This window comes from Mycteria americana, chromosome 3 (genome assembly GCF_035582795.1).
Source record: "Mycteria americana isolate JAX WOST 10 ecotype Jacksonville Zoo and Gardens chromosome 3, USCA_MyAme_1.0, whole genome shotgun sequence".
Classification (NCBI taxonomy): domain Eukaryota; kingdom Metazoa; phylum Chordata; class Aves; order Ciconiiformes; family Ciconiidae; genus Mycteria; species Mycteria americana.
In genome coordinates, this window is record NC_134367.1 from 85,978,601 (window position 1) to 86,004,997 (window position 26,397).

Here is a 26,397-nt window from a genome sequence, read left to right on the forward strand (position 1 = left end):
GTGAACATCTGTAGAATGAAATGTTCAAATTATCATTTATTCCACTTGAGATCTGCAAATCTGAAGTTTATTTGCAAATGCAAATTCTGCCTTGAACAGAATGATCTTGCTCTGAGAATACAGAATAGTTTCTGTTTTGAAGTGTTGTTCAGTTTGAGTAATTCTGACAGGATCAGCTTTAAGTACTTTGTGGTTTGGACTGTTTTTAAATTTCTTCTAGTTTTTAAGACACATTAAACTTATTTCTTTACTGTCTTTTCAGGTTAGAGATGACAACAAGAGACAACACCCATGCTTAGTGGAGTTCTCAAAATTGCCGGAGCAGGAAAGAAATTATAACTTGCAAATGTCACTTGAAACACTGAAGTAAGTTGCTAGAACTTTTGAAGCTTATAGTGAGAATTTCCTAAGAAGTTGCAGTTCCCAGAATTATAATTTGACATGTGAATTACAATCTGACATGTAGGTGAGGGTAATAATATGAAAATAAGGGAGTGAGATACATTAAGGAATTATGTATTTGGCATTGCAAATAGCTTTGATAGTTTTCTTTTTAATATCTATGGAATTTTAGAATTATTGTGGTAAGGCTGATTATGAAATGGCAACTCAGGCAGTTTTCATCTAGTTTGGAGGAAAGAAATAGGTCCAAGCTTTGAAAAAGCTCTTCGCTTCTTATTTGGTTTAATTCAATTTAGTTTAATTGCTTTTAATTTTCTTTATTAATAAAGCACACTTTGACAATCAATAGTTATTTTTGGACGTGACTAATGATGGGCTTTGCTTCAGGACGCCTTGCTGCTATTTCTGTGTAATCTGTGCATATTGCCACAAAACAGTAGTACGCATTCCCTCCTTTTGTGGATGAGCGGTTAGATGTGTGAATGTCATGGATGCTATCCAGTTGGAATGCTAGAAAATTTCAGTGGGATGTTAATAGGTTGGTTCAAGTAATCTAGTTGTCTGGCTCACAAGGATACAATTCCTCATCTCAGCTTTGTCAGTCAAGCAAGTGTGACTTCTTACTTTGCTGTGAATGCATTGAAAATCTATTGTGTAAGTAATTTCTTCCATATGTAGCATTGCATGTAGCCAATGTGTTAAAATACTTCTCAAACTGATAAATGCCCAGTGGTATATGTGGCTCTCCAGTCACTCCTATTTGCAATCCATTGAAATCTATTCTTTTTTTTTTCTTGTTAAAATATAGTTGCTTTTTTCTGTTTGGAGTGTTAACAAAGGATGACTATCTGCATGTGATATTACTTTTCTGGGAATACTTGTACTATAATATTAAAAAAATTTGCCATGTAAACTGATAGTGCAATATTGTGTTTACACTTATATTAAAGGAATGTGTCCTCATAGTGGAAAGCTAGGTAGAACAGTCTTCCTAGAATTTCTCGTAGTGTCCTTCTCTGGTCAGCTTCTCTGCGCTATTTACTGATCTACCATTCTCACAGTAAGTAAATTACTCAACAAAAACATATTTATGACCCTAATCATTAAACAGTTTCTGGAGGGATATTTTGGCATTATTTAGAGATAAAGCATTCGGAGATAAATGGAACTCCATTGGAGGCAAGAAAATAAGTTCATTTTTGTCTTCAGCTAGATATTAGAATTTCAAGGAAAGCTTTTGAGACCCCTGTCAACACAACGATGTGCTAAGAATCCGGAATAGCTTCTTCCTTTCCATTTTATGAAACTACAAAAGATGATGTCATTAACTTTCCCTACAGTTGGATCTTTTGCTAGAATAATCTATATAATATGACTCAGGCATCATAAAAATCATGCTCTCAGAATTAAATGCACACTCCTAATGTTTCACCAAATATTAAACAAATTTTAATAGTCCTTACATGACTACTGGTTCAGGATCCAATGCTTTTCTAAATCTAACCCTGCCAAAACAAAAAATAATTTGGTTTTATAAACATAAATTATGGATTACTTTTATTTTAGTAATTTTATTACTTACTCTAGAGAGAGGCTTTTCATTAAATGGGATTATCCAAAACATAAAGCATTCAGTCTTTCTATGGATTTCAAAATTTGTATGCTTACTGAGCTCAGTCTTCACTTCATTCTTGTATTAGTCCTCGTTCTCTGAAGTATACGGTTCTAATTTTGCAACATCATGTTGTATTTCTCACGTAGACATCTATTGTTCGGGGATTAGACTATGAGTGTCTCAGTTCATTTCTGCAAACTTTCAAAGGTAGAAAAATTAGTGCACTAGTGCATTGTAGATGTTCCATACTGTGATGACTTGAACTGTAAGTTAGTTTGACTAGTTCTTTATTGGATATTTCTAGTCTACTAGCAGTCAACCTCAGAGGGGGAGAATGGGGAAGAGGGAAAGAAAATGTTCCTTTAAAACTTCCTCTAGTCAGCTATACTCTATATTCTTTACAATTTGCATCAAAGTGTGTACTGCATACTTGAAGTAGTTGCAAGACATCAAGAATAACTCTCACTGTAATTGGTGTTGGTTTTTTTGTTGTTGTTGGTTTGTTGCCAGTTTTGCTGCCAGCTGTACTAGATGAGAGAGGCAGAAAGCAAGGAAGTTTTGAGTCATATTATCTGACACAACATTTCTTTTCAATATATTGATATCGCTGTATATTTTTCAGTATGACTGAATGCTCTTATGAACTATAAAAATGATATACTCTATGAAATGTCAAGATTCAGGAATGAGTTACCTCTGAAAATGTCATGGAATTAAAATATGCTTGCTCATACTGTTTCTGTGCATTCTGATATATATTTTGTAGTTTGAGCCTGGTGGTTTTTGTTTGGGTGGGGGGTTTTTTTGGTTTTTTTTTTTTTTTTTTTTTGATGCTTACTATTTTGTGACTGACTTTCCCGTTTCTACCTATTTACTTAGTTGTGTGTGATAATTGCATGTATCAATATTATGCTGAGGGCTTCATTCAGCCACTTCTAGTTCTCTTGTTTAGTTTTGAAGTGCTTTAGGGGTCTTTCAGGTTCTACCAGTATGGATGAGGCTGCCTGAGAAGTAAATGGAAGTGTAATTAAAATCTGACTCTTGGTCCCTAGTTGCCTTTTTATCCTGCTGTGACTCTCTGATTTGAATTTGCTGTGTCTGAGTGGAGATAATGTAGGGTTCAAATTCCTGTCTTACATTACAAGAAAATTAGGGTTAGCAGGGGTTAGCTCCTCTGTACTGCTTTTCACTGTTAGATATGTTCTCTTACTTATGCTGGTGATAGCTGCATAGGAATCGGGTACGATTTATGCCAATTGAAATATAGCTGCATGGAGTATTCTTAGCAGATAGTGTGTTTTGCAGGAGATGGCCACTGCATGTTGATTTCCTCATATCTGATTTTACCGTCTAATTTTAAATCAGGGTTCACAGACCATAATGGTAGGTTTTACTTCATGTAGGTAGCACTAAAAATATGCTGTGAGAATCTCCTTGAAACATACGACTCATCTGCCAAGAGAAATACTGCTAGAACAATATGCTCTTTTTTTCCCCAGTCAGTTCAAGAGCAATACATGTAGGTAAAGCAAGACTAGAAAATATTGTTTTAACAAGAGATGAGAACAAATAAAAACCTTCTTTTCCAGCTTTCTTCCACGTTGGGAAAACTGGGAATGGAGTCCAAGGTTTACACTTGTGATTTCTTCTGTGTGATCGGTTTCAAAGATATGGGTGTCACCCTCAGATTTTGAGAAACTTTTGATCTGATTCCAAAGTGGTCTCTGACTTCTGTCCAGGATTTGCTTTCATTTCAATGTTAATATTTTAGTAATGCATCTAGGCTAAAGAAACTAAGACTTGATAACTCAGTATTGAACATACGTGCAGGAACAAATAATTGATGAGTTACAGATTAAATCCTGGAGATGAATGAGACTTAAGATTTATACTGCTGGATAGTGTGACTGTAAGGACAGGAAGAGGCCTGAAGTAATCAGAAACCCGATTAATACTGTTGATCCTGTTGTAAGGTTATGTAGAGAGTGTTTGCTTTCTGAAATGAGCTGCATCTTGCAGAGTCAGTCCAGGATGGGCTGCCTGGGTCAGTGGCTCTGTGGTAGAAGCCCTGTGGTACATGACACACCCTGTCTAGCTTGAATCCTTTTCTCTGAAATGGATTAATGTGCAACATCCCTACTGAGCATTAAGATGGCAGTTTTGGCCTAATGCTTATGCATTCTGCTGTCATTCCTCTCTTCAGTAGTATGTCCTAACAAAATCCAGATCCAATTAAAATCTCTGAGTAACAGCCCCTCTTCGTAAAGAAGACACATTCTAAGGATAACAAGTGACATTTCCTGCCTTTCTCCTTTCATCAGCTTTGAAGCAAATAACATAACATAAAAAGATTTTGATATAAAGCAGTATGAATGAGTATATAAGCAGTATGAATACATATACAAAGCAGAAATATATATTTCAAGGGCAGGGGGTCTTTCATCTGATGCCTCATATAGATGAAATAGACTGTATGATAGTTCCATTTTGAAGTAGTCCACTCATATTTTTGCTAAAATTTTTATGAACATCTTGTGGCATTTTCTTAACACTATCAGAAAGCTTTTTACGTATACAAAAAGGCTGGTGTTGACCTTTCCATATTATATTGCTGTCATTCCCATAGGTCTAATTTGTTGTATAGTGCCATTTATATACCCAGCATCAATTCTGAATATAGAAACATTGGCAGTAATTTATCTCTGATTTCTGTGTCCTAGAACCCTGCTGGCATTAGGCTGCCATGTTGGAATTGCTGATGAACATGCTGAAGAAAAAGTAAAAAAAATGAAACTTCCAAAGAAGTAAGTTGAAATTCAAATACATCTTTTTGTTAGGCAGTGTGAGTTAAGCGAACTGTATTTTAACAAGTTGATGTTTATATTGCTAGTTTTATTGGTACTTGGGTATACATGTATGCATATGAATTTTCAGAAATTTACACACACCTTCATCCATGCCTTTTCTTTTAGATGTTTACAGTTGATGTGTAGACAAAGTTTAGGTTTTCCATGATTCATTGAAATGTCTGGCATTCATTGTTACATAGTTCTTTTATATATGGTGTGTACTGCAGAAACTTGATAAAGAATTTTTACAGCGAACTTGTCAATATATTTTGCTGTGCTGCAAATATTTAAAGGTAACCCTTTTGAAAGTCCTAGAATGGCCATCTAGTGACTTGAAGTGGAGAGAACTGGTATAGCCGCCTGACTTTTTCCTGAGTGATTGATTGGCAACAGCATTGGTAGGACTGGGCTCAGGCTGGTATGGTATAGTGGCCTCCACTACCGCAGCTCTGAAACCAGCTCTCATGGCCCAGCCAAGGTGCCCTGGCTTCTTGCCTAGCACCAGCATGCCCCCCAGTCTGGGAATGAAGAATTTGGGAACTTTAACACAGTTGAAAGTAATGGAACTGTACTTGGTGATAGACATATAACAGCCCTGTGGCCCAACGTACGTTTGAGCCCATGGTTTATAAGTTTGTCTAGATAGGTATAAAATTCAGTGGGATAAAGGAGGATTATAATGTGTATAAAACCAGAAAGGGAAAGGTCACGGTTTCAGTATGAGAGAACTTCCGTGTGTTCTGTTATTCCTGAATTTAAGTTAGTAATTTAGTTTCCTTGGTTATGACTAAGAGCAAGGGTAAGTGCTAGCTGCTAAGTTGCTACCACCAGTAGCAACTCATAGCTCTTTGCAAGGATGTGCTCTGTGCAGAAATAGATGTTCCTCTGCTATCGCATATCTCCGTTATTCAGAGTAGCCTTTCACTGACCCATACCTTCATATTCTGTACACTGCATCCCTAGGCCAGTATAATAACCCCAAGCCCGTGTTCAACTAAAGCATGCCTTCCTTTTTCCTTTTGTGAGCCAAAAGCACATGCCCCATTCTGGCAAGGTTCCTGCAGGCTCTTGGGTAATACTTTACTATAGGGTAGCTGTAAGAACCTAGACCCTCAAGTCTTTGATATATACCACACTCCACTGATTTACATACCATTGATATCACAGTTTCAGAATCCCTGATGTGGTCGCTTCACAAGAATGAATGAGAATAAAAGCAAGGGATTCATTTAAATTCCCCAAAACTCTTCTTCAGTTTTGGTATCCCAAAATAACTGCATATAAGACTAAAAAGAAGAGATATCTAGGGCCTTCTGTATTTTTGTTCTGAATTTCCTGGGCAGCAATGTATATGCATTTCCAAGATTGTTCAAGTGAATTAGATGTGATGCTTTTGAAAAACTGGAGCTAAATCTCAAGTCTGAAGAAATTATACTTCCTAATTTAAGAAGAGTGATAATGCTGAGTCTTTTTAATGGCATTAACAGTCATAAATTTAGAAACCTGAGCTCCTACCATGCATACCAAGTCAGAATTTTGATACCTCACATACAATTGATAGAAAAAATGAGTAAAAAGGAAATAAAAAAAAAAACAACCGTGGCTACGTTCTCAATAGCATCAGATGTTTGTTGAGCAAAAATGGAGCAAAGATTTCATGATCTAGATACAGTTGTGCATATTTTTTGTGGGATACAGTCCTGGAGAGAAGAAAGGTTGCTCTTTCACAGTTACTTAACCTTAACAAAAAACCAAAACCAAACCAAAAAGTTACAGGAGGTAGTGTGTGAAAAGCTAAATTTTTGATGGAAGAAGAGGTGTCACTTCCTGTGTTTGCTAGTTATTTCTGTTCCTGTAGATGATACAAATGTGTTATCCCAACACTTTGTCAGTTTTCCCATGATAATTTATTAAGTTCTCTTATGTGCCTGACACAAAAACTTTGTGCTATTATGAAAAAAAAAAGCAACAGGGATCACTTGAATGTAATTAGCTCATCTGCTTTACTTTCTAATAAATTTTTCAACCTTACTTTGTATATTCTTCTCTGTCTTCTTAACCCTTTGCTTTATCATTTCTGCCATCCTGTTGTAACAATGAAGATTGTAAAATGCTAAGAACAAGTTTATATTTGTGTCAGTCCTACAGAGTTTTGGCATCACAGCCACACTGGTTACAAGTTGGGGAAAATCACATTTTTAACTGACGTTTGTGCCAGAATTTTGCCTTTTTTAATACAGCATCACTCCACAAAAGAGCTTTTCTGGACCATTTTGAACAACTAGCTGAAGTGTACTGCAAACACAACTTTTGCTGATGGAAATTCTCTTTCTATTAGGAAGTTTTTTCCTGTTATAACTTTACTTTAGGTTTTTGAATAAAGCCATCCTTCAATAACCTTTTATTTTAAAATACCTCCCTGAAATATTCACAGTCTTTATTTTAATAAATTCTAAACATTTAGTATTTCTATGGGTTAAAAAAAGTCTAAATGAAATGGGAAAGGAAAAAACAATTGTCAGAATGAAAAGAAAAAAGTTTTAAAAAAATTTTCGCTAAGTTTAATTTTTTTTTTTGTAAAACAACTCACGTAGACTGCAGAAAATCTTTAATCAAGAGAGCAGAGTATGGACTAAGATCACTTGAAAACATCTACCACTTTGTCTGTAACTTTAGGTGGTGGCACAAATAAAAATTCCATAATGCTTGTTATAAATCAGTGGCAGATTAATATGGTAGTGATAATGTGCTGTTGAAGCAATTAAATTTTCAGCTTGAAAATTATTCCACATTACCTACTTCTTAAAAAACATTGTTAATATAAGGCCAGTAGAGATACTGAGCAAGATAAGACCAGTAAGATGCTGATGAGCAGACGACCAGGCAGGAGCTGGGATTTTATCTACCTGTTTCAACTAGTAACATCAGTCTGCAGATAAACACAACTCTGCAACATGAATTTGTACACACAATATGCTTTTGTTGTTTTCCGTAGTATCAATTGATACTTATCCTTGATGAGTATTGATTTGCGTCCTGAAATAAGGTTTACACATCCTCTGTGACAAAATCATGAGCATCCTTTGAGACCCCTGGTTCTTTGACCCCGCTCTTATATGGAAATAGCTGTGGCTATCGTAGCTTTTATATGCACAATGTAACGGTGGTGTAGGGGAAGACAGGAAAGAATGCAGTAATTGCCAGCCTGACAAATGTGTTAATTCTGTATGATTCACTATTTCCATTACTGCCTGGTTTTACTCATCTCACTGAAACGATTTCACAGCTACCTGAGGAGATGTAACCATGAGGGCAGTTAGCTAGTGCGTCGGAGATAGCAGCACAACTGCCAACTGCTTGCTTAATTCTGTAATAGAAATTTGCCAGTTGGTAACTATATGAATGGTTGATCTTGGATTGACGTTCTTGAATTGTTGTTTTCAGACTTAAACTTTTTTTTTTTTAAAATGTAATTTTGAAGGACAGTCCAACCTCATCTTTTAGATTATAGTCCCCCTTCAATACTTGCTTGTTTTCAATTATTGTTTTCAACCAATAATTTGTTTAAATGGGTTTTAGAGTAGTTATCACAGAAGAGAATGAATTAAGATTTGTAAAGTATTTGAATATTTTAGAATATAAATGGCGATAAATACTATTTCTTTTTCTGGATTTCTCTCTGTCAGTCCAAACAAAGAAAACACAAGAAAATGCCAAAGTTGTTTAGAAAATAATTAGACAATAATTTAAACTAGCCATTCTGTAAACACCCCAGCATGTATAATTTCGGTGAGAGAATGTTGTTGTTTATTTTCCACAGGCGCCTTTCGTTATGACCAAAATAGCTCTTTGTTTTGCCAGTATGCTGGAGCAGAAATACTCAGGGATATTCAGGGCTCGTCCACCAGCTCCGGCCTGGTCTCTCCTGGGGCCGCGGGGAAGCACCAGCTCTGGCACCTGGAGCGCCTCTGCCCCCCGCCTCCTCTGGCCTTGGGTTCTGCAAGGCTGTTTTCCACACTTTTTTTCCTCACTCCTCTCTGCCTGTGCAGCGTTTTGCCCTTTCTTACAAATGTTTTCCCAGAGGCACCACCAGTGTGGCTGAGGGGCTCAGCTGTGCCCTGCAGCGCATCTCTTTTGGAGCCGGCTGTGTCCGGAACGGGGCAGCCCCGGCCTCTCCTCACAGAGGCCTCCCTGCAGCCCCCGCCACTAGCACCTGGACAGACACCCTGTACAGCCCCTGTCTGTCTGCCCCCTGCTTTGCTCTTCCTGCTCCCCTTCCCCTGCATGTTCCCTCATCAGCTGAGGTAAGGGAGGCAATGTCCTCTACCATGGTGATGCCGCATAGTGTCATAGGTTTTCATTGTAAATTTATTAAGTCCTGATGTGCCGCATCCATCACCGTATGCATTACGTCCTTTATTGAAGAAGGTTTGATCATAAGTAAAGTGGGAGATGACTATAATTAATTCAATGGGAATAACTTCATAAAAGTAGACAACACTTTGTTCTTAGGAGTGCTTAAAGTAGTGAGGAAGCTGTCTCTCTGTTCTGAAGTCACGCTTAAATTTTAAACATTTGCTCCTATGATTTGAAGGATAGTTAAGGTATGAGGTATTATAATGACAAACTTTTATTAAATGGACTTCATATGTGATCTTGAGTAAGCCATTTGACCTGCTCTCTTTCACATCCCTATATGTAATAGGAAGAATATATTTTCTTGCTTCAGTAGGAGGTAGATAGAATTTAATAAGTATTGTGAAGTGCTCAGAGGTAACAATGATAATGTTCATATAAGTATTTAGATAAGCAACATCTTAATCTACTACTTTAAATATGTGAAAGTACTAAAATACTTTAAAAACATTTTTAGTTCAGACCATTTTGCATAGCTTTCATTACCAGCTACTTCATCCCATCAAGATGCAGTTAGCTTGAAATAAAATCAAATGTCAGTGCATTATTATTCTTTATGTTCAAATACAGATTATTTATATAGATATATTGCATACATATAACTTCTTTCCTTTGCGGTTTCTATTAATGTTTTCTCACTGAAAAGTAACTGCAAGTTCTGTGTCTTTTGACAGCTACCAGTTGTTGAGTGGATATAAGCCTGCTCCCATGGATCTGAGTTTTATCAAACTGACCCCCTCTCAAGAAGCTATGGTGGATAAACTAGCAGAGAATGCTCACAATGTGTGGGCAAGGGACCGTATAAGGCAAGGCTGGACATACGGTATCCAGCAGGTAAGTGCTAACTTCAGTCACTTGAAAAAGCTCTTATCTATTGAGATATTTCACAGTTAAATGGGAATAATGGGGATAAAAAAGCAGGAAGAAGCAGCTAATGAATGCGAGTCTGTCAGTCAAAGAAAGCAAAAATACATAATTAAAGCAATCCTGCTAAATCTTCTAGCAGTACGAGACTCTTCTTTTACAATCAGTATTAAAAAATTGATGGTATATTCTGGTATGCTAGCTAGATCTCAGGGTGAGAAAATTGCACGCAGGAAGCTAATATGCTCTAGTATTTTAGGAAGTGTAAACATTGACTTTCAGTAAGGGAATAATTTAAATGTTTGCAGTCCTGGGAATTGAATAATTTTGTTTATCCAGGAAAATCAGAATGTAAACTTCTAGTAATCACTTTGCTAATATGTTGTATTTCTGGCAGAGGCCATGTTTAACTGAGAATAGTTAAGTCAGTCTCCAAATTCCAGTCCTACTTTAGTGGTTTTGTTTCAGTGTATAGGACTGCTACGTGGTAGGTATTACAATGTGTTATAAGAGAGGGGAGTAAAAATTAAGCATGGTGGATTGTTAACAGCAAAACTCAGGGTCTTTGTTGTCTTTAAAAAAAAAAATCAATTGGGTATACAATGAGCCTAATTTATTATTTTTCAAGACAGCTACTATATCAATTTTCCCTTAGGAGTCATATTTTCTATTCTTTTTGTGATTACTTGTGAATTTTATATAAAGAAAGGTGTCTTCACTTCTGTTAATAAATGTGTGGTAGCATATCACAGTGAAATTTTAGGAAAATTCACCCCTTGTGGGGAAAAAAAAAAGTTTTCATGGTTTTACGCTGGGCATAAAAGATCATTATTTTTGCAAAAATGAGAAACAGCTGGTTTGTAGGTACACACTCTCTCCTGCCTACAAACAGTGTTTTTGTTTTTGACAAAAATTCAAGTTATACATTTCAGTTCTGTACATTTCAAATTTTGTTTTTCTACAAGACCAAAACTCATTCTATTTGCAAAGCTTTTATATAAAAAAAGATAAATCTGGTTTTATATATATTAAGTTAGGCACTTAAATTCACCTCATCACATACTGAAAAAGTACATTTAAGTGACAAAATATATGCCGCATAACATTTCAGCATTGTCCATTATAGTATCTTACTGTAAAGCTCTCATTTTGGTACTTTGTAAACTGTTTAGGAGATCTGTTCTGTATTGGGGTCTAGGCAGACAATGAGCCAATTCTTGTGTTTGCAGACTGGAATGTATGTAATATCCCCTACTAGACAGACACTAAAGATAATTCAGTGTTGGTGCAACTCCCCTGCTTACAACAGGATTAAATTTTCCCCTACTACTGCATCTTTGAGTAAGGGAAATTGGCCCTTTGAAGTGCTGTTAACATTTCTGATAGAATATTAATAATGAGAAGTGTTGGAAGTGATGATTCTCTGTTGTCAGGTAGGGGGAGCAGATTAATTCATTTAGAACCCACTATTTTAATCCTGTGTTTATGGAGGCAGTGCACAATTCTTTTCTAGAATGAGAGTCTGTATGTCTCTAGATGCTCAAAAGAAATATTTCTGATACATTAAAGAATGCACTCAGTAATATACACCATGCCTCCCATATTTTTTATTCTCCCAGAAGCCAAACATTTTCAATACAGGGCCTTTCCAATCAGGAGATTTGAAATGAATGAAAATTGGGAAATAGTTATAGCTTTGATAGAACCCTGACATACACCAAAATTAATTTTATTTTTTCAAAATAATTCATTGGTTATGAAGAAGTTAAGTTTCTGGAATCAAATGCATCTCTTAGCTAATTATGTTTCTAACGAGGCTTGGGAAAATTTAAACCCATAACTCATATGTAGTAAATAAAGTTTCTTAGATCTTGAAGACAATTTAAGCTACCCTGTGTATCCATATATCTTTGAAAAAAACCCCACAAATAATTTTGCCTTATTTATTGGAGTGAATTTGCAGTTAAATTATATGTTTTCTGAATTAGTGAGGTATTAAGTAAGAAAGGCAGTTAAATGATGCTGTCTAAGACTTTTTCAGTGTTACTGGGTTGGGAATGATAAGCAAAAGATGTAGTGGTAGTGGGTGGCAATAAAAAAAAGTTTCTCCTTTACAGCCATACTATGTGTTTATATACTGTCTTTATATATGTTTTGATGTGCCTGTTGATATAGAAGATTCTGCTTTGGAAGAGGCATGATGTGATAGTGATCAATCATTATGGTTCCCAAAAGGCAGTGGAGTTGCCCCAGGCCAAAACTTTGGTTTAAAAAAAATAAAATAAAAACATTGATTAGATAAATCTAGTACAACATGTAACCTAAAATTAAACACTTCAACTTAGTGTCAGAAGAATAATGAAGTCTGTCCTATGTTCTCAGCACTGTGCACAGGGAAAGAGACTGACCTTACTGTTGAATCTAAAACATTGTGGCCCTGCGAAGAGACATTTTTGAGGCTCACTGGGAGACAGCAGAGGGAAAGACGAGAACTCTGTGATGTACTCACTGAACAGCTCTCTATTTTATTTACTGACTCTTAAAATACTGTCCTGAGGGCCAGCCTTGGAACTCAGGCCTCCCCTAGACTCTCTTCCTAATAAATGCCGTGCTTGCTAGATGACAAAGCTCAACGTGCAAATTAAATCTGTGCTTACTTATTACAATTTACAGTCTGGTGTGAGAAAACTTGTGGAAGATAGAGGTACAGTTTTGAACCCCTTAGCCTTGTAGTTACTGAACTGTGCATTACCCATTTTCCATGAGTGTTTTAAAAATTCACACCTATATCCTCAAAGATATCTAACTGGACAAATAGGAATTAGGTATCTAAATCAATTTTGATGGCCAAGGACAAGTTGTTATATAAAGAGGTTATCACTATCACTTAGACCTGCTAAGTTTTAAAATAAAATGGTAGCCCCTAGTTAGGTTTTCAGAGATGTTTTAAGCAGTCAGTGTGAATCAGGTTCTGATCTTGACTACCAGGTTGTGCTCTGAAAGAGACTTGGACTAATGCTTCTGCTCTAAATCTTGACTGGGCTTAAGTATATGATTAGTATTGAACTGTTCTTCCTTACCAACACAAAGACAACTATGGGCATGCAAAGAAGAACCTGGAGAATTTAAAAGTAAAAAGCTTAAGTGCCTATGAAGCAGATAACATTTGGAGTTGGAAAGCCACTTAATTGGGGTTTTGCAGTCTTGGGTGCTTCTGCTTTAAACATCCAAATATTTTGTTGGGTCTGACTCATTCAAACTGACTGAAGACTTTGTGTGCTGAGTGGGGCACTGTTGTTGAGAATGTAAGGTGATGGTGCAGTAAACAGTGTCATGGTTATGCTTTCAACAGAGGATGGTTATTAAAGATCATAAAGAGCTCAGGAATATTCATGACCTTCAGGAAACAGATCAACAAGATCAGCAGTATACTTTACTCTCATATTCTTGCAGACAAATTACAGTAGTCTCATCTACAGTTAAACAGGCAGATGGTGTCCTTGAAAACTTCCCCACCAATAGCATGTCCTGTAGAAGCTGCCATACTTGGGGTGTTGATGTTGATTTCCTCTTAATTCAATTATTTTTCTCTTTTCAAATAATTAAGTTTATTTTCTTCTGGAGAGAAGACAGACACCTGAGTTCGAAGAGTGCTTACGATGTGCAGATAACAAATACCGTTCATTAAAAGTCAAAAGAAGAGAGCAGAATAGCAAGGTGCTCCTTTCTGGGTGCAGTGCAAAGATGCTTCTCATTTACCTGACATACATATCACATGGCAAGCTGCTAGCTGTTGTCCACAATGCTATGTGCTTCTGCTTGACTCCAACAATGGGTTTGTTTCATGGGCTACATTTTTCATCCCATCATATTACTGTGACATGTTACAGTACTGTATTAAAGTGACATGATGTTATGCTGTATAATACTATAAACAGATCTTGCAGACCTATGAAATAGTTTCCTAAGGGAAAGAAGGTTACAGATGTTTGAAAGTAGATGAACTAATCACTGGGAAATATGTTATAAGCAGCAATCATGCTGTGGCTCTAGGATGGATTAGATGATCTAGTAGGTCTGTTCTATCACGAGTGCTTCATCATTTTGGGATTATGTAATATGAAAAAATTAAAGGGATACTGTCAAGTAGTTCATGTATAAACCATTTCTTTTCTGTTATAATCTGGTGAGGAAAATGTCTTCCAAGTTCCAGCTTTTTTTCTTCTTCTAAATCCACCACTGCTTGTCAGGATTTTTTCTTAACAAAAGATAGCTGCTCTTCGTGCATGACTATACACAGTATTTTTGTTCTGCTGCTGCAGAGCCAACGAGCCAGCCAGCAGAGGGAGCACAAGTTAATTAATAAATCCTGTTCCCAGAACTGTGCTGACAGCTGTGATGACACTGATCACAAACAAGTAAGTATTTTTCAGTAGGACAGACTGACAGTAGCTTATTGCTCCATGAAAGGAGCAGAAGGAACAAAACAGGTAGGAAAAATACATATTTCTGCTTAAAAGAACGTATTAAATATCAAGGGTAAATGGAAAAGCAAGCACAAAATCAGTATGAAAATACTTGACAGTGTCCCTTTAAGGGAGAACATGGTTGCCTGCAGGTTGGTCTTCTCTGAGTTGGAGAAATGGTAAATGATCAAAGACAGATAAGGGAGATAGATCCAGGCAAAGGAGCAATATAGCCTTCATGTAAGTCAATTAAAATAATCACATTTGTGCTATGAGAGAGGGCTTTTTTTTTTTTTTTTTTAACATGTATGGATTTTGACATTATGTCCTATCATAACTACCTGAGTTTTTTGTTTGGGTATTTTTAAGGAATTTTTCATAACAAGCTGATTGAAAAGTAGCATTGAAGTATAAAAGGATGCATTTGTGACTAAATCTTCACAATCAAATGGAAAATATTCAGAACTCACATAAGTTTACCCAAGAGCTTACAATATTGGTTGGTGTTCATAAACCTGTGATGTCATGTATACAGGAGAATCCCAACTTTTATATAAGCAAGGAAAAGACAGAAAGGGAGAGAAAAGAGTCAAGCTTAGAAACCAGAAAGCAAATGAAAAGAATTTCAAGTACATTAGCCCCCCTCCCCCTTCCTGAATACATGACTTTTAGGTCTCCCCACTGATCGTGGGGATCACAGCCAAAGATTCTGACTTTCAAAGTTTGCTTATATGCATTGTCACATGTGCAGATAGCTTAGTCAAAGGGTGTCTTGCTTTTTCTTTGTGTTGTAGTGTGTGTTGTGGCTGAAGAACCTAACAATCAGAGATATTGAGAAAAAAAAACCCCAAAACCGGACAGCTTTAACAATTGGTTATAAAAATCAGCAACCTAAAAAGTTCTTCCCACTGTGTGAAGAGCATCTTAAAAAAGATGCTGTGCACTTCCTGTCCTAGGATAATTAGTCAGGACTGTGAAAAAATTATCAAGTCTGATTTCTCTTTGGCCCAAAGTGCAAGACAGTTTGGTCTTTTTAAGTCAGGGTCTTACTTTTTTTAGATTTTTGTAGAAAGCATATGAAATCACTATTTGATCAGGAGTTGGTCTTCTCAGACTGTCTAGTGCTGCAATGCAAGAGAGGCACTGTTCTGGAAATTCAGACTGGGGAAATATGAACGTATGGGAAAAATCACAAGTTGAAAGCTTGTCACTTATTTTGTCATTAAATATATATAAAAAGGCATCTTGTCCTTGTAAAAAATACTTGTTACCTCACTTTCACATTTCATATTATTTATACTGATATATTGGTTCCTTCCATTTATAGTCAGGGCATATTCTGCCAAGTATTCTATATGGGTACGGTCCTCAGTGAAGATGGTAGAAGATGTACACATATTTCTAAGGATACACATACTTCTTAGGACAGAACTCAGCTGCTAGTATGCTGGGCTAGGAACACAACTCCTGCTTTGGGTGGATATATTTTGGATATTTGTTAACATTGCCAAGAATATGGCTTAGTGAGGACTTTATTATGCTTCCTAGTTCTAATGACTGTGGAATCTTGAAATTACTTACTTAGTAAATACCAAATTAGAATTACATTTTTTCCTTTTTCCCCTGTAAAATAATTTTTAATTTTAATGTTTTATGGTTAAACATGAGCTGCCATGATAAATGCAGAAAAGCTAGAGCTCTGGATAACAAAATATGAAATGTATGGTGTAGGTAAATGATCCTGTTCACAGTGTATATGCTGCACACTCACACAGTGGCTCACTGAGCTGGGTTTCTGACAGCATTGCTGGCAAGCTCACCAGTAGCATTTGTTGTGGCAATTGCTGAGAAATCTTTGTGGAAGTGCAAGATCCACAGACATGGCAGCAAGCAGAATCAATTCACAGCTGTGGAATGAGTGTTTTCTAATGGTGCAAATGAAGCTAGGAAAACAACAGCACGTTTGTCTCACTGAATATGTGCTGAAATACATTTGCTTTTTGCTTGTCATTTAACACCCTTGGTTATGAGAACAAAATAATTTCAATACCACACCGAATATGTATCTGAAAAGCTCTAAGCCTTTAAATCAAAAAACTTATCATCCCATTAAATTATTATCATGTTTTTCCTGCACTCCTCCTAGTCTGTGTTTTCACTTTTCAGTCTTTTCGTGTCTTTCTTTCTGATAGGCACTTACTTATGTATGTTTCTGGTGTCTTTTTGTTCCTTTTAGTCTAGTGATCTGTGCTGGTCCTGAACTTCTCAGGGCTTTGGGAAGGCCCAGGAATGCATAGATTTGAGGTATCACCTTTATAGCTCTGAAAACTATGTTAGTCTTTATCATTTCAGATGTCTTTTAGAGGTTTATATGAGGCTTTGTTTTTTGTTACTGAATTACTTCTGAAGAGTTCAACTTTATTACACACACTGTATCGCTTAATAGGTTCTTCTTTTAGAGCTGCTTATGGAATTTGACTATGGTTTTCTATGCTGCTGTAGACTGTATGGACACTCCTCTTCTTTTGTTCTTACTCTTACATGACATCTGCCTATGCAAGTTGCAAGGCCAGTTGGTAGATCCAGTGCGCTAGATCGGTTATCTACTTCACATACTCACTGAAGGAATGAATGCAGTTCTGCACCTCTCAGCTCCCAGTGTGTTTCCTCTGTGAATTATTTTGCAGCAGTGTTCATTACCCTTAATGGAAGTTTTAAAAGGCTTGTTGATATTTGTTGGTGTGTGTGTTTAGATATTTTTTCTGTAGTTCTTTTCTATTACTTTAAGAGCTGTATTCAGTTAGTGCCATTGTTGACCAATTATCTCCTATTTCAAATCCATTTATAACCTACAAATTACTGTATGTGTGCTGATTCAAATAATTCTTTGTCTATCATTTGCTGTATGTAGCAAAATCTGTAGTGCACACCGTATAAAGTAAGACTGACTTTCAATGGTCAGTGTTACATCACTCAAGTTTAACATTATTTATTATTAGTTCCTTCCATGTATAGTCAGGGCACATTCTGCCAAGCATTCCAACTTTTCATGGTTGCAATGCTTTCTTTTACTTAAGTAACTCCAAATTAAATTTTAAACGCCTAATGCAATGTTTGTGTTACATTAGAGGGAGACAAAGTTGTGTAATAAAATATATAGGCTTCCCCCCCACCCCTGATATGATAGGTGCTGAGTTCAAAACCAAAGAATTATATAAACTTCTACCAGTGCTACCCAGCTCAAACCATTTGAAACAGAATCTTGTCAACAAGCTTAAGTTTTGGGGTTTTTTGTCTTCTGGAGATCTGCTTTTCTTTTTCTTTCAAATGACTCGGTGAACAAATAGTTGCCAGACAAACTCTGTACAAAACACGGTCTTCTGATGAAGCATTAGACTGTCAAATCTTGAAAATTCTGGCAAAAAGTAATAACTTAGGCTGAGTTTTGCATCTTTTAACAGTCTACAATATAAAACAATAAGTCTTCCGTAGTGAATAGGAAGAATTAAGTCTATGTATGAATTGCAAATGTACTCAATAAAAATTACCACTCTTAGCTAATCAGTTTTCTTGTTGACTTGATTGTGACTCTGCAAAGCTCAATCACTGTATAGGATCATTCTCTTGATTAGCTACGCTTAAACCACAGAGGTGCAGAAGATTGTTAGTACAAAAACTTGTGATGTAGATAGCAACATATCACATATGTTATATAACAATATATAACAATATATACATGTAACAATAACAGTTCTTAATTCAGCAGTAAGTAAACCATTCAAAATTTAGGTAGACATATCATAGGAAAAAAAAGAACAAAATTATTAAAAGAAAAATCCTTTCTCATATTCATATTTAAAGAAGTAGCCAAAGTCTTGAATGGGTGAAAGAGGTCACAATATTAAACAAAATTAGACCCAAGGAAAAAAAATGGTAAAATTGAGTTTGTTTAATACTTATGATTTCTTTATGCTTTTTTTCGCTCACTCTGATTTTGTGCTTAGACATTTTTAAAAGTACTTATAGTATATTTCATTATCATATATTGTTATCAGCTAATTGCCAGTATGTTAATGTGTGTTAATGGTTGCTATGGCAATTACCAGTGCGTTAGTCTAACTGTGTATCATGGATAAGAAGTTACATAATTGTTCTTCCAAACTTCTGATTCATATTTTTAAAGACAGTACTTCATGATATCTTTTGGACATACAGTGTTTCAGAGGAAACTATTTCTATGTCTTTTCCAAGACAAATAATTATACCCATGGTGTTTCATCTCTGATGTTAATGTGAATATTCTTATATCAAATAATAATTCCTTATAACATTTACTTCAACATTTGTTGGTCCATTCTGTGCTGGAAGCAGCCCTTTTCCACATCTACCAAATTAAATATTGGTAAAAAGGGGATGTCAACTTAAGTGTTTGGAATAAACATGGAAAGTAGACCCCTCAAATGGTCCTTGTGTTGGCCCTGTCACTGAATATAACTGGAGCTGATATGGTGTAGTAATTTGTGTCCCCAGCAATGCATTATCTTTATCTTTCTGTTAGCCCTTTGAGCATATAGGTAATGCTTGTCCCATAGTATTTCTTCTCCTAGAAGGATCACTGGTAGGACCAGATTTCATCAAGCACTGCTTATAACTGCACTTTAATATTTACTCACTGTGATAAGGCAAAAGGCAGATAGTCTTGTATCTAAGCATTTAAAGGACAACAAAAGATGACTGCAAGTATTTGTCAGAATGGATGTGCCATTTCTTTTCTGCCTGGAAAGGCAGAATGAAAACCACATACATTCTTAAAAGTAGAACTGTAATGCAGTAAAAGAAGTAAGATACTTACACTGTAGGCACTGTTTTCTAAAATAATAGGCACTATTTTTGTACTTCTTAATAAGTCTGACCAATCATAAAAGCCTCTCACTATCTTTGGTATTTGTACCCAAGAGAACAAACAGCAAGTATTTTTTTATATGTCCAGTCTTTATTTATTTATTTATTTATTTATTTTAATAAGATATTAGGAAGAACATGGAGAGTTCTTTGTATGGTTTCTCTCAATGCCAACAAACGCTGGCAGGATGTGAGACGAAAATGTAGATAAGAAAACAATTGCATTACTCACTAAAAATTGTCAGTCATATAAATAATCCAGTTAAACAATGCTTTCAAATAAGATAATTTTGCACTAGAGGAAAACCTAATCAATGTTGTGTTAATAAACATAAAATACAAAGATTAAACCTTACCAATACACTAATTTCAGCTGCAGGAGAGGTTATGTTAAATTACCTGTTACAAAAATTCAGCACATTAAGCTCAGTATTCATATTCTTACAAGACCCTTTATTTTGGAAAAATACATGTTTTAAGTATTTAACATAGTAAGGCACAGGTTTGTTATCTATTTTATTATTTATTAATTAGTTTTGCACATATTTATTAATATTCTTTTATTAGTACTGTTTTACCTTGTTCTTTTGTTTATATCTTGTTTATTTTGGGGGTTTTTTATATATCTTGTATAGTGCTATAATTAAAAAACTTCTATATATTTGTGGTACAGTAATGTCTCTGAGCTTTAGTTATGTACTAGCTTCTTGTTATGGTAGCTGCTTCATAAACAGTGTACAAAATATAATTCCTTTGACTTTTCAGTCAAACTCTTCGCATTTATCCTTGTTCTTGTTGTTTGTATTGTTGTCCTGTTAAGTAAATTTGATGGAAAATAAAAGCCACACAGTTTTGTTTATTTGTGTATTAATAGCTTTTTTAGTAAATTCAGTGTTGTTACTAGTTTCTAGACTATTGCAACTTCTTTGAATCCTTGCTGTATTTGCAGTTCCATGATTTCAGTTGGTATAAATAGTAATTTTTATACTGCTGCTATAGCACAATTTTGTCTTTAAGACAAAGCACAGTTTCTGAAATTGAATTGATTTTTCATACTTACTCAGGATGTGAAAAATCGACGAAATCCTCGCCTTGTACCTTACGCTCTTTTGGATGATCGGACGAAGAAGTCAAACAAAGACAGTCTTCGGGAAGCAGTCCGCACCTTGTTAGGCTATGGTTACAACCTGGAAGCTCCTGATCAAGATCATGGTAATTAATTTGTTGTTTTGTTCTTCTCTTTCTCTCAAAAAAAAAAAAATTTAGAATATTCCACTCCAGTACTGGATTCGTTGATCCCATAAAACAATCTTAACAGGTACAGTGTCTTCAAAGCTAATGGGGGCTTTTCTCCATCTTCTCTTGTTTATATTTCCCTTTGATCTTACTTTCCTTATTGTTTCCTTTTCTTGTCCTGTGGCCTCAAATGAACAATTACAAAATAAAACATTTTTACATTTTAAATCAGTGATACATTTTCTCTGTATTTTATACATTTCCTTTCACTGTTCATTTTGTAGATTTGATAGTTCAGATGAATCAAAATTAAAAGCTTAAGCAATTTAAATCAGGATTATGAATACTACAAGACGCAACCCTAAAATACAGAAAATCAAGAAAACATATTTATCATCTTGCTATATGGCCTTATTATGCCAGGGAAAAATATATGGTTACATTTTAAATATGTGCATAAAAAACTGAAGTTCCCCAATCTAAAATTAAGTTTTTAAGTAAAAACTTTTAAATTAGTACTATATTTGTTATTTCAAGACAGAATAGCAAAATTGCTAAGAAAAAGGTCATTTACAAATGTAGTAAATGTGAATTTTGTATTCCTACAATTTTGACTCTAAATAATGAAGAATTCTACAGTTCATGCATAATCTTGTATTTAAACATTTGAAGCTACAACATGAAATTTCTGAAGACAAATGCCTACAAACCAAAATTCTGTGAATGTCAAACTGCAAGTCTAGAATTAGCTAGTCTGTTAGAGCATTTAAACTTCCTGGACTTTCTCAGGTCTTTGAAGTGGAATAGACTATAAGTAAATTTTAACTCACTTCTTGCAAATGTTTTATTTGAATTTGCATCATTGCCAGATTGAATATTATATTGATACTGCAGACAGTATTTTCAGCTTATATAGTTTGAGTTTGAGACATCCTAAACAGAAAAAAAACCCATGGAAAACTCTATAAACTTTTAATAAACAAGTTTTAAAGAAACACCACACAACATTTACCTCGGTAACTGCAGAGTATAAAATGCTAAGAAAGTAAAAGAAATCAGGACATGTAATGTACAAATAAATTCTCTTATAGATTTTGGCTTTTAAAACAACAGTTTTCTGTCGTGCTGAGATGAAGTTGTAAGACAGAACACAAGAGGGGGATATTCTTGGTACTGTACTGTCATTCTGGAACACTAACTGGACATATAGAAAGGAAATGTGAACATAATAGATATAACCCCTCAGGACCCATATTCTAGAAGTTCACTTGGAGATACGGAAATATGGAATAATAAAATCAAAATTGAAACTTACATCCTTATAATCTCAGCAAAGTGTGGAAAATATGAGAAATGTGTCTAAACCTTATCCTAGCAATATATTGATTAATAAATGATTATTTTTCCTGCTTTATATCGTTGATGGTATTATTAAATTTGGACCTAGTTAGGCCATAGACCTTCAGTAAAGCATTTCTGCAGAAGATCTAACTCATACCCAAAATGTACACAAGGAACTTGCCATTTTCAATTTCTTTTCAAAAGCACATACATGCTCTCATCCTCAGCTTTTATGAGAGGCTGCTATTAAATTACACTTTTAAATATGAGGCATCACTGATCCTATGAGTGTGTAACAAGGCTGGATTGCTGAAGGCTGGGCAAAACAATCTGTTTCCTAGTGGAGTAGATTGTGTTGATGGCAAAACGCCGTAGTCTCACTGTTAAATCTGTCTATACCTAGTCTGGAGAGTTTAAGGCTGCTGCATAATCTTGTAATTTCTTCCCCTCCCACTTGGGAAGGAGATGCTGCGTGGAGAGAGCGAGCATGGCTTTTGCTTGGTTCTGAGAAAGGGGGTTGGCTTTTGCATCTTGTGAAGATAAAGGAACTGTCTAGTGGTGTAGGGTGAGAGGGAGAGAGAGCACTCTCATTTTCCACGATTTCCTCCAAACCTGAACAATATTAATACCCTTTCCTCATTTACAGTTCTGAGAACCATGTGCCCCTGCCTTTCCTTGGGAAGAAACTGCTGGAAAAATTTATTTTTTCCTTATGATACAGAGATCCTTGAGCTAGTTCTGTATATGGACTTACCAATGAAATGTAAAGAACACAATTGCAGTCCTTGTATCTGAAAGGTGTCATCAATCCTGTTGCAAAATTCCCAGAGGAAAGGAACTGCAGAACAGTGTTCCACAAACTGGACTTTCTTAAACAAGACTAGAATTGCATTCAGCAAAATATTTCTATACTCATTTTGGGGATTTAGATTTTACAGTTTGTGAGCCTCTCAAGTTTTTGAGATGCATAAAACATGTCATAGGGATCCCCTTTCATCAGCCAAAATCCATGCTGTTATTAAAGGATTTAGAGCCCTCTAGTGGTGTTCTGCATCTCCATGCATTAATTTTATTTTAAACATTGATTTACAAAGCTCTATAGCATCATTTTTTATGCTTTTATTGTTGTTATTACTTACTGGTTTCCCACAGCAGCTGTATTTTTGGGATTGATTAGAATCTAGAAAGGTTACTTAAGTTACTCAGAATCTAAAAAGACAACAAATTCTTAGTTCCCATGCTTTGTGGTGGTTCATCTTCTGTATAGGTGAGATACTGAGGGTCTTCAGAAGTGTTTTTAAGGCATTAATTGTGTAGGCCATCAAAGAGAAAATGTTACTGATAAAGAATTATGTGGCAGAGAGTTCAGAGTGGTTTACAGGAAACTTAATGAGCCTGACCTAACTGAAGTCAGGCATTTGGTGGCATGAGAAGTGACAGTAAGTTCTGAGGGATGTGATTTTGTAGGCTATTCAAGATAATATTGGAAATGTGGACCTTGATGTGGCTGAGAAAACAGAAGAGAAAGGGAGAAGTTCTTAACATGGTCTAACAAACAGACAGGTAGGTGCAGACGTATTTGAGCGTATAAGAAATTCAGGAAAAGGAGGAATTACAGTGATCACAGTGGAATATTGAATTTTCAAAGGCTGCGCAGGCTTTAATACCTTGCAAATTTGTGGAAGAAGATCCAGAATGCTTTAGGCATTCTTCTTCCTAATCTGAGAAAAAGAGTCAGAGTGATCCCTGCGTAGTGTGATTTGATTAATGGAAAGAAAACTGTGTAAAATACCAGATAATAGAGTAGTTGAGAAAACTTAGGGATGAAGATCAAGGGTTTGATTCAGCATTACTTCTTGTGCTTTGTGAAATCGTTTTCATTTTTTTAAAGTGTGATTTTTTTTTTTTTTTTTTTTTTTGTCATTTCAAGCTACCTTATGGTTTGAATTGATAGTAAGGTCTTAGAAAGAAGTGTCAGAAACAGATTGTAGGACTGTAATAAGTAATGAACAGTGAGGTAGGATTTTATGTACTCACCACACAAGGTTGTACTTGAAGCTATTTTAGCAGAAGATACTGCATAAAGAAAATGTGTAGAGTAGTGAAAAGCATCTCAAGGAGGGAAAACTCACTATATACTGATATAAAATATTGTAGGAAAGCAGAAAGAAGATAGGATTAAAAGTGTTTAAAAGAATGTTAGGTATGGCCATCTCCAAGGCACCAGGTAAGCTCATGAGTAGTAGTATTCAAGTAATATTCATAATTAAATGTTTGTAGGCAATTTTTGAGAACATTTTCCATGTGTAGTATGTGGATGCCATATAGCTGTAGATGAATCAATAAAGGCATTTTTTTCAAGACAGTATGTTCAGTGCAGTGAAGGAAAGAAGAAAGTTAGAGAAGTAGATGAGTCTAAGGTTTGTGGTTCTGTGAATGACAAACAAAAGTACATTTCTATTGGAACAGATTGCTCTGGAATGCATGGTGGGATAACACAGGAAAAGAGTGGAAGTGGGAGCAAAGGAGCGGGGTAACCCTCAAGAGAACTGGGATGGATAGATGGAGAGTTGGATCAGAGCTTAGAGATCCAAGCCCAAAACTATTATTTGTTAGTTGTCAAGAAAAAAGGAGAAAATAGATTTATTTGTATGTCTTAAAGCGGTACATGTACCAGCATACTTTTTCTCCCTTTAAAAATCTTTGCTTATACATTCCACAAATGTTATAAAGCAGAAATGTGAGGCACAAACTAAGTTTGTTTCTACTGCTGTTACAAAGCAGACAATAACATGTTTACATTTTTACCCTTCCCTTGAGGTTTCTTTTCTCCTCTTTCTCTGAAGCAACCCAATAATACCCCAGCTTACATTTTTTCAGTATTTTTGATGCCATTATTCTTTCATGGAGTAAAAGAATCAGTGAATACGTTTAGAAGGAATAAGTTGAATGTGTAAAAGTTTAACTTTAGCCTCCTTTGAAACTCTTCATGTAGCCATTTTGGTCTTTGAGAAAAGATACTTATAGTTACCTGACAAAGAGTGAATTTTAACTTAAACACTCTTAAATGAGCTTGTTATGAATCCCTTGCAATTAAGAGAATTTGGGAGTGAAGCATAGTAAGCTATGATAAGATAAGCACGTGTGATCATGCTACAGATACTTAACCAAATGAATCAATATCTGTGAAAGCTTTTGTTTTCACACAGCTGTTAATGTTAATTTATTTTATACTCCATTGCACTAGACAAGAAATGTGAACAAGCTGTTTTTCTTCATCTCAGCTTGACAATTGACAAACAGTAACTTTGAAGTGAGAAGTGGCAGTTTTTAAGGCACTCTATGAAATCTCATATTCATCTGACTATCTCTTCAACAGTTTGAGAAAGAATAAAGGAGAATAGTCAACACAATTCAAACTTGGCATCTTGTTTTTTCTGTTATTTCACTAGCTAAATAATATTTTCTAAATAGTACCTTGGCTGTGACTAGGTTTTCCTTTTGTTCTTGAACAGTAACTTGCCTTGCCTTGAATAGGAGTTGCCTTTAATACTACTTTTATGCCCTCCTTAAGGGCATCTTTATTCTTTCCAGACTTGCTGCCCTTTATCTTGACAGAAGTTAATGTATTTTTTCCTGAAGCAGGAGTATAATCACTTCGGGATTTTTGTTGTTGTTAAAGCTTCATGCAAGACTTCCTTTTATGATTCCTATCCTGCATTTTCCATTGCTTCTGCAAAAACATCTAAATTGCAACCTTCCTTCTATTATTTATCATAATAACTAAGAAATATAGTAATACATTTTTATAACAATGACATAACTAAGAAATCTGACTTTTAGAATATAAATGAGAAGATTAGGTAAATTGATTTCAGTCTCTAAGAAGATGTCTCAGTTGAGGAATCTTGTCTCAAAGACAAATGTTTGTCTTTTATGGTGATTGGAAGATTAATTTAGTCTGTATTTTGTTGGCGTTTGTATGTTTGGTGTTGTTTTGTTTAAAATAACTGAGAGCCCAGTTCACAGAATCACAGAATTGTTGAGGTTGGGAGGGACCTCTTGAGATCATCTGGTCAAGCAGGGTCAACTAAAGCAGGTAGTCCGGGACCATGTCCAGATGGGTTTTGATTATCTCCAAGGATGGATTCTCCACAATTTCTCTGGCAACCTGTTCCAGTGTTTGACCACCCTCACAGTAAAAAGTGTTTTCTTGTGTTCAGATGGAATTTAGTGTTTTTTAACTTGTGTCCATTGCCTCTTGTCCTGTCACTGGGCAACACTGAGAAGAGTCTGGCTCCCTCTT

The 26,397-nt window shown here is 35.5% G+C and overlaps 1 protein-coding gene across 1 annotated transcript in view; it reads left to right on the plus strand.

Moving 5' to 3' along the window:
- The window catches only part of RYR2 (ryanodine receptor 2), a 334,723-nt gene that overhangs the window by 137,574 nt on the left and 170,752 nt on the right, over positions 1-26,397 (plus strand). The window contains exons 24-27 of the mRNA XM_075497176.1: positions 263-366; positions 4,738-4,821; positions 9,957-10,116; positions 20,579-20,726. Of these exons, the coding sequence (XP_075353291.1) occupies positions 263-366; positions 4,738-4,821; positions 9,957-10,116; positions 20,579-20,726 (496 nt within the window). The remainder of the gene's footprint in view (positions 1-262; positions 367-4,737; positions 4,822-9,956; positions 10,117-20,578; positions 20,727-26,397) is intronic.